Raw genomic sequence first — 8,344 nt, 5'->3', positions numbered from 1 at the left:
AGAAAAACGGTGACGACGAATATAGTAAAGAGGTATTTCAGAAATATCTGCGATCGAGTAAATAACTCTACGAACTAATGGAACGGATCATCTTGAAAAATAAAAAAATTTGTACAAATTATACGTTTTGTCACCATTTTTGTGGAAAATCGTTAGATGAGCACAAAACCCCGACTTATAAGATAATACATGCTAATACTGTTATACACAATAAATCCACTTGACATAAGTGTACGTGGAGTGTTTTAGCTTGTCAGAAACAAGATAAAGACATGACAAGTTGACAACGTATAACAAGACTACTTATATTATAAAAATCGTTTTGGTTAACAAACACAATATTAACAATTAGTACATTTTGTCACTCGGTAGAGTACTTATATACTTACAATATGAAATATATAGGTATTAAGCTCAATGTAGAAAGACAGAGGGCCCAATAAACTAATCATTTACTAATATTATCTACACTTAAATAGGTCATGGATTGATAGCCAAAAAAAGAATTAATTGTAACTTTTTAATGTACCAAGGATAATAATGATCTAATTTGTTCCTATTGGATAGCCAAACAAGACTTATTCCTCTCTCATAGTCTCTTCTGTTCCATAGCACCGAGACTCAGAAATTGGGTGTCACGTGTAAACTGCCATTTTCAAGGACTATCTCCTCGTTTCTGGTATTCCGACCGGCGAATTAGCCGTTTTCCGGCGAACCCATTATGGAGAAAGAGCCTCTCCTCCCTTATGTCAGCCCGAGGACACCACCCCACCCACCCCCATACCCACCCCCTATCTCCCTTTGCCCTTTGCCTGAAGACAATGAAATTTCAATCCCTCCCCCTCTTACCCCTTCTGAACTCAAAGAACGCCTTATCTTTGGTCCCTCCGAAGCTTCTGCCACTGCTCTTGATGCTTTCACCTTTAACAACTTCATCTGTCCTGAGCTCTCTGCTTCTTCTTCTTCTGCCCAAAAATCCAATCTTGAAAACACTGATATTAACAATTCTTGGTTGCTTGACCCAAATTATCCTTCTTGGACTAAGAGTAATCTTCATAGGTCCAAAACTGCACCAGCTATGGCTGCTATTAATGATATTGACCATTCACCAGTTCCTAAGCCACCCCAGTTTGGTAAAAATACAATTGTAGGACAAGGTGTTGTGCTTTTGATTCTTTACTTGACTCTTGGTGTGGGTATTTATTCTTTATTTAAGGATCATTTTAAGGCTACTGAGACTCACCCTGTTGTTGATGCTTTGTATTTTTGCATTGTTACTATGTGTACTATTGGTTATGGTGATATAACTCCTGATAGTACACCTACCAAGTTGTTTTCCATCTTGTTTGTGCTTGTGGGGTTCGGGTTTATCGATATTCTGCTTACTGGGATGGTTAGTTATGTGCTTGATTTGCAAGAGAGCTATCTGTTGAGGAGTATTAAAAGTGGGAGTGTACATGATGCTAGGTCTTATATTATTGATGTGAAGAAGGGGAGAATGAGGATAAGAATGAAGGTGGCACTGGCATTGGGTGTTGTGGTCCTGTGTATCGGAATTGGGGTTGCGGTTATGCATTTTGTTGAGAAGCTTGGGTGGTTGGATGCATTTTATTTGTCAGTTATGTCGGTTACCACTGTGGGGTATGGCGATAGAGCGTTCAATTCAATGGCTGGTCGTATCTTTGCATCCATTTGGTTGCTTGTGTCTACACTTGCAGTTGCTCGAGCCTTTCTTTACTTGGCTGAGGCGAGAGTAGATAAACGTCATAGGAGAATGGCAAAATGGGTGCTCGATCAGGATTTGACTGTTTCACAATTTCTTGCTGCGGACATTGATAATAATGGATTCGTGAGGTAAAAGTTGTATTTTCCTCTTGATATTATTGCTATTTGTCTTAAAATAACTTCATAAGTTTTTACTCTATTTGCTGATACTTGCCATAGTCAAACTCAAGGAATCTGTAGATGAGATATATGCTTGGATTTTACCTTTGAATGTAGTGTCATATGATTTTGCCCTTTAGACTTTAGTTGTTTGCGTCTGTTGGAACCTGAGTTTCGACACAAACAAATTAGTCAAAACTCAAACCTGTAGTTCGTCTAGAATATTAATTTGTGGATGGGACCGTTCATTCGATCAATTTAGCAGAAAACACAAATACCTGGCAGATTGTGGATCTCTTGGAATTATTATGTAGGAAAGCTGATTTGTCTTTTATGCCCCTTAATTTTATAAGCGAAAGAGTAACTGAAGTAGCTATGAGTAAACACGACAAGATCCTATTTCTTAGACTTAAATGCTTTTCAGGTTTTATGGCTTGTATACTTTACTTTCTAACATCGCACTTAGAATACTGAATTCAGGGTGCAGTCATAGTAGATGAACTCTCTCACATTCAAGAAAAGGTACAGAAGTTTTCTGTTCAAACCAACTGACAAAAGAAATTGGTCAATGTTGAGAGGCTAGTGGTTCATTGGAATCAAGCGGTAGGATATATATTGGCTTCATTTCTTGTAAGAGAGAATTTTTCATCATTGAAGTAGGCAGAACAAAGGAATAGGGGATGATCATGTGCGTAGAAGCTTTTATCTCTAAGGATTTATTTGTTGGTGAAGCACAGAGCTTATATTTTTAATTGCAGATTTCCTTCCTCTAATGACTTGCTCTGTTTTTGTTGCTTGACGTGCTTTTTCAGAATTTTGATGAGCATAACTGAATAATATAGATATCTAAGGAGAGAAAACATATTCCATGTTGAATCTTGATGTTTAAAAGAGTCAATACTTATGGTTTAGGAAGTACACTATATCTGGTATATGTTAGATCTTTTGCATTCCTTCAACATATAGAAGGAAATTTCCTAGTTTGTACTCTTTCTGGTACTTTCTTGGTACTCTTTAATGAAAAGCATTACCTTTTTCATTAAAAAAATCCAAGGAGACATGTAAAAAAAATGTAGATAATAAAGGAGACACCGAGCTTGATATGTGCTCTGAGCCTGTGCAAGCTTATCTCCATACTAATGCTTGACCCATGTTTAGCAAGAAGTGAAATTTGGAAAACACATGTGCATAAGACCGTGTTGGATCTATGCAGATTACAAACGATTGCTTGAATCGTGAATTTGCCAGTAGTTGCCATCCAAGATACGGTCTGGCTTAATTTGTTGACATCGGTCCATTTGGAAATGGCCTTGCTTGAAAATGCAAAATAACCTACGCGAAATATAACTGCCCATAACCTAATTCAGAGAAAAGGTACAGTACATGGTACGTAGAGATGAAAAAATCCTCTTTGTTGCACCTCCACTTTCTTATATATTTGGTTCTTTTGCACTTAAAGTGACCACGCTGATCATAACACTTATTTGTTGCCAAGCCTGGTCATTTTAGCTTCACTCTCACAACTTGTCTGTGCTGTACGAATTGAAACTGTATTTACTGTTTTACCTCCAATGCAAGCAATGCTTTGATCTTGATCTTCCTGATGTTTGTATATTTGGTTGGTATTTGTCCTCCTTTCTACAGCTTTCAGAGATATGCTAGCCAGATGAATTTAGCATAGAGAAGTTACTAGAACTTGAAGAAGTTGAAAGCATGTTGATTTTTAAGTTTAGATGCAGAAATAGGCAGAAACTGCGACCATCATACATATGAGTGTAGAAGATTCTAGTTAACATGCAGGGATAATTTAGCTTTTCCATTCCATTAATAGAGCACCAAAAGGGTAAAATGTGGTTTTGGTTTGATTTCTGCCTGCGGCTACTTACTTTTTGAACCTTTATACTTGATTTAGTCCTGTTAAGGAAGAAGTCTAAACTTTTAGATATGTAAGATCTATACGTCCTGTAAGCTCTCCAAAATCCGTAGGTAGTTAATGGTTGTTAATGACACTTCTCGTAAAAATTGTTTCAGTTTATGAGATGCACTCATTGCATATTTTGATAGCTTTAGATTTCATTCCCCTTCTCTCCTTTTTGTAATGCTTCCTTTCTTATCTTTTTATCCAGTTATAGTATTGCACACAGTCATCATGCATCAATAGTTTATTAAATATTATAATTTGCTCAGGATGAAATAAAAATCGTTCCAGAGTACATTGATCTACAATCAACAAAAAGAGGCACCAAGTTAGGAAGATAGGAGGATAACACATGACAGCCAGAGTAAAGTAAACTAGTCCAAAAATATTACCATCAGTTTGAGTTATATCAGAGAGTCATTCTTTTTATTGCTCATGTACCTAGTATACCTTGTACAGACAGTAATTGTTAAAAAAACCTGAATATGCCTGCCATAAGTTTAGTAGCTTACATAGCTCGTAATAAGGTGTACTTGTTAGGAACCCTTAATGATAGTGCTAAGACATTAAAGACGAAAAAATTTAGTGATTCGGTAAATTTTAACTTTAATTGTTTGAGAGGAGCATATCGACTTTATTCAGAATATATAACAAAGAGTACGGATTTAGACTCGGTAATCTAGTTAACCCAAACCAGAGAGAATCACCTTACAAAGTTCACTCACAAAGAGGTTTGTACAAAGTGTTTTCAATACTGACTTTTCTCACAATATTACTCTTTACAAGATCCCAAAAGGGGAAAATAACAAGAGACAAGACTGAAGAGTTGAGCTAATGCATGATGTCTGATAGATAAAACATGCCCATTTATAGGCAAGAACTAGTGTTAGTTCTACATCTTGATCCGTGAACTGCCAGACATCCACTCCACTCCACTCTACGGTTATATGGTCTGCAAGACATTAACTTAATCAAAGTAGGAGCCATTAAGAATAATCTTCACCAGAAACAAAGTTCCTGATCCAAAAAAAAAAATCTTCATCACAAGCAGGGTTGGTCCCATAATTTGAAGGCGGCAGGTGCACCATTACGGTTAACAGACAACTAACAATGGCCTTAAAGTGTGAGTGGTGTGTGTTTGTTCGGTTCGATATGATTTGGTTTCATTAGGTTTGGTTTTTGATTCTTTTTGAGTTAATTCGTTTCGTTTTATTTGGTTTTGAATGATTAATATATAAATTGATCACCTCGTCGAAATGAATTCGATATGATTTTTCTGGTTCAACTTTTTATTCAGTTAAGATGGCAACAATCTCTACTATGCACTGTAGTAACAATTCCATGTATAAGGATGAAGTAACATGGACCTTTCATTATGTAGCTTTGTTGCTAATAAGAATATGTTACACACCAGAAGGGATTTACTCATGCAGTACACCAATTAGCAAGACCATTTTAAAAATCTGCCATCTCTAACTCGAGAGAGAAGAGTTTTAGCTAATAACCATGATACTTAATTCTCAAGTTGCTTATTAAAGGTGATATCTCAAGATTCTTGGAGCATTTTCAGTAAATTTATTTAGCATAGCTAAGCTAACAGCTTAAGTATGCTTCTTGTCCTAGGTCTGTGTCTTTTGAAATACTTGCAAACTCTCATCTCATGGATAAACTTTGGCATCCTTGTCCCTGTTTATATTCATGGGCTTATTCTGATTCCACTAGCTTATGAACCAATCAACTACGTAGATCAGTTATTCTAAACAGCCCTAGCAATTGTTTCAGTGGCAGTGATAGTTAAAGTTGAGTGTTGGTCGTAGTAAATTTAATCAAGTTATTTGGCTAGATGAGAGTCTTTTGTTTTGCTACTTTTGGGTTGAGACTGCATAGAACTTTAGGATCTCTACCTTTCACATTCAAGCATATGCCAGATTGATTTCTGACCTGTATCCAAGTATAGATAGTTGATGAATCATTTTACCTACTAATTCGAGGCATGGTCTAACCACATACTAAAGGTCAGTAAATATCTTTTGTACACGGACCTCGATCAATATTGGCAGAAATGCACTGACTCATTTCAGATTTACATTTTGGTATCCCCTTATCCATGGAAGTCCTAATAACTTTAATACAACTAAATAAAGTTATTAGGATTCCATGGACAAGGGGAAACCTTTGTATGTTATATGGACAGTCTGGCTAGAGAGGAACGGCAAATGTTTTGAAGGGGAAAAAGACCATATTTCATATGTAAAATATAGATGTAAAGAAAAGTTACTCTTTTTATGGAAAATTTTTGTATATAGCCTGACAAATATTTTGTTAGACCCTCTGAAGCTTGTGGAGGACAAGTCCTTATTTTTGTACATATTTCCTGTACTTTCTTGGTACTTTTTATTAATTAAATAGCTTATGTTATAAAAAAGATTATTTTGTTGCTTCTCCTGTCTTGGGAGAAATTGGCGTTTCATGCCTAAATAAATACTCATATAAATCCAAACTATTCTGTGGTGATGTTGCCTAGAAATGAATCATAAGAAATCTTTAGTTTGGCTCTTCCCGTCTTTGAATTTAACTGGTATTTTCAACTTTCAAATTTAACTTAGAATTGTCAAATTATCTGAATCCTCTTTTCCAGTGACTGCCATGAATATTTGTGTGGGTATAATTGGGTTTATGATTTTTGGGCCTTTCTGTGAAGCTGTGCGATGAAGCTAAGGTAGCTTGAGTTCTTCTAGTCTAACCCAATCATGAGAGCGTACAGTGCGTGACTCTAATATAATTGCAAGGTAATTTGACTTGCCATCCGAAGTTCCAATTCTTTTCTTTTGACCTTTTGGGTTCCAATTTTCCATCCAGTTTTCGTATGTGCAATCCTGTAACCTTTCTGATCATAACTCTCAAGTGGTGCACAAAAATTTTAGTGTCCAATTTGAGCATTTTTAATTAGATATTGCTAAGTAGTCACCTGAAACTTAAACAAAAAGTTGGAATTGCATAGCAAATTTAAAAATGTAGTATGATGGTATCTGGTTTAGTTGACTTGTTTGCCAAGCTGAATGAAGGGGTTTTTAGACTGCATCTGATATGTTTATCGGTAGGTGATCTTTTTTCTTTTTCACAGTATTATTACTGCACTTGTTTCAACTACTTGGTCTTTCTTTGATCAACTGTCAGAGTCGTTTTTGGCTTAAATTCCCACTAGTGCTAGTTGATTCTTGAACTTTGCCTACTGGAAGTTTGATTATATGGTTATGAGACATATGTGGCTGGCCAGGCCTGCTTTTGCACCTTCTCTGTGTGTCAGTAGAATTAGAACATGTTATTGATTTTGCATCTTCTATATGTTGCAGTAAAGCAGAATATGTGATATACAAACTAAAGGAGATGGGGAAGATCTCAGACAAGGATGTAATGCTGATTTGCAAGCAGTTTGAACGGCTGGACGCTGGCAACTGTGGAAGGATTACTCTTGCTGATCTAATGGAAAGCCACCACCATTAAACGTTTAATTGGCGGCTTTTTATTGGACAGTAGGGAGAGGAAAAAAAAAATGAGTTGCAGCATCTAGGATTGGCAACTGGACAGGGCAGAGAAGATGTCTTGGTAAATATGGTCTGGTGGAGAAATTGGGAAACCTGAGTTCCCTAGTTTTATGGGAAGGGTGCTCCATTCTTGCTGTCTAGTTCTAAAGTGCAGAGTTTCTGATGAAGTAAGAATGGAAAATTTTGTAAGTGTCTTGGAAATGCAACATTGAAAATCTAGCAAAATTCTGAAGCCAAAGAAAATTTATTTGTATATAACTATATGATAAAAGTAATCTTAGAGAGGGAAAAAAAAAAGATATTCTCAGTATGATACATAATTAAGTATTTTGGGGAACTATATTTTTGAAAAGCACTTATATAACGTGCAATTTTATAATATTGGACTGAGACAAGCTTAGGAAGCGACATGGACAATGATCTTGCATAGAGTATAATCCAATTTGCTAGAAATTCAGAAGTAGTAGTAGTACATATCTTGGTTTCCAGGAAGGGAAAGAGATTCTTTTTGGTATTGGAAAATGTTTTTTCTTATTATATATTTTTCTTTTCCCTTCAAACAAATACATCCAAGTCTGCGACATTCATTTTTCTTTATAGAAGATCGTGAACGACAGGAAAAATTTCTGAGAAATATATTTTGAAACAATTACACTGCATATCACTCCACCCAGTTCTATAACCATAAAGAGCCCATATTTTGGGATCTTATACACTGAGGCCCATATTGTATATCTTGAAATAAAAGTTTCAATGTTTAACCCAAACAATCTTCACTCATCTCTTTTATATTTTCCCCTCTTCTTCTCTCCCCTCCAGCGGCCACCTCTCCTAAGTTTGTTGTGAAGTCAAGATTTTGATATCCAAACCAAAAATTAGGTTGAGGGAGTTAGAAGCTTTTCAGATCTGAAAATTTATGAAAGAATCATGCTCAAATTCTAGTGGGTGCTAGTGAAATTAATTGATAATAGTCCAAGAAGCTTCAACCTAGAGATTT

General features: G+C 35.9%; 1 protein-coding gene across 2 annotated transcripts; it reads left to right on the top strand.

Moving 5' to 3' along the window:
* Positions 1-505: 505 nt before the first annotated feature.
* On the top strand, positions 506-7,685 carry LOC109207028 (two-pore potassium channel 3-like). Of its 2 annotated transcripts, XR_002064956.1 has the most exons (3): positions 506-1,854; positions 3,098-6,591; positions 7,156-7,210. XR_002064956.1 is itself a non-coding variant. In XM_019369907.1 (2 exons), exons 1-2 carry the CDS (start codon positions 722-724, stop codon positions 7,304-7,306), a joined length of 1,284 nt encoding a protein of 427 aa, XP_019225452.1. In that variant the 5' UTR covers positions 512-721; the 3' UTR covers positions 7,307-7,685. The 2 variants fall into 2 exon arrangements, 1 of the variants encoding a protein (XP_019225452.1); XM_019369907.1 differs by lacking the exon at positions 3,098-6,591 and having other exon boundaries at positions 512-1,854; positions 7,156-7,685.
* Positions 7,686-8,344: the final 659 nt, after the last annotated feature.

This window comes from Nicotiana attenuata, unplaced genomic scaffold (genome assembly GCF_001879085.1).
Source record: "Nicotiana attenuata strain UT unplaced genomic scaffold, NIATTr2, whole genome shotgun sequence".
Classification (NCBI taxonomy): domain Eukaryota; kingdom Viridiplantae; phylum Streptophyta; class Magnoliopsida; order Solanales; family Solanaceae; genus Nicotiana; species Nicotiana attenuata.
The sequence above is the reverse complement of the archived record's forward strand: the minus strand, read 5'-3'. Positions and strand labels throughout refer to the sequence as shown.

Excerpts from the sequence above, each read along its gene's own strand:
- LOC109207028 (XM_019369907.1), top strand. The coding sequence starts at position 722 with ATGGAGAAAGAGCCTCTCCTCCCTTATGTCAGCCCGAGGACACCACCC. Across the intron at positions 1,855-7,155 it reads GATAATAATGGATTCGTGAG|TAAAGCAGAATATGTGATAT; the intron begins GTAAAAGTTGTA and ends TATATGTTGCAG.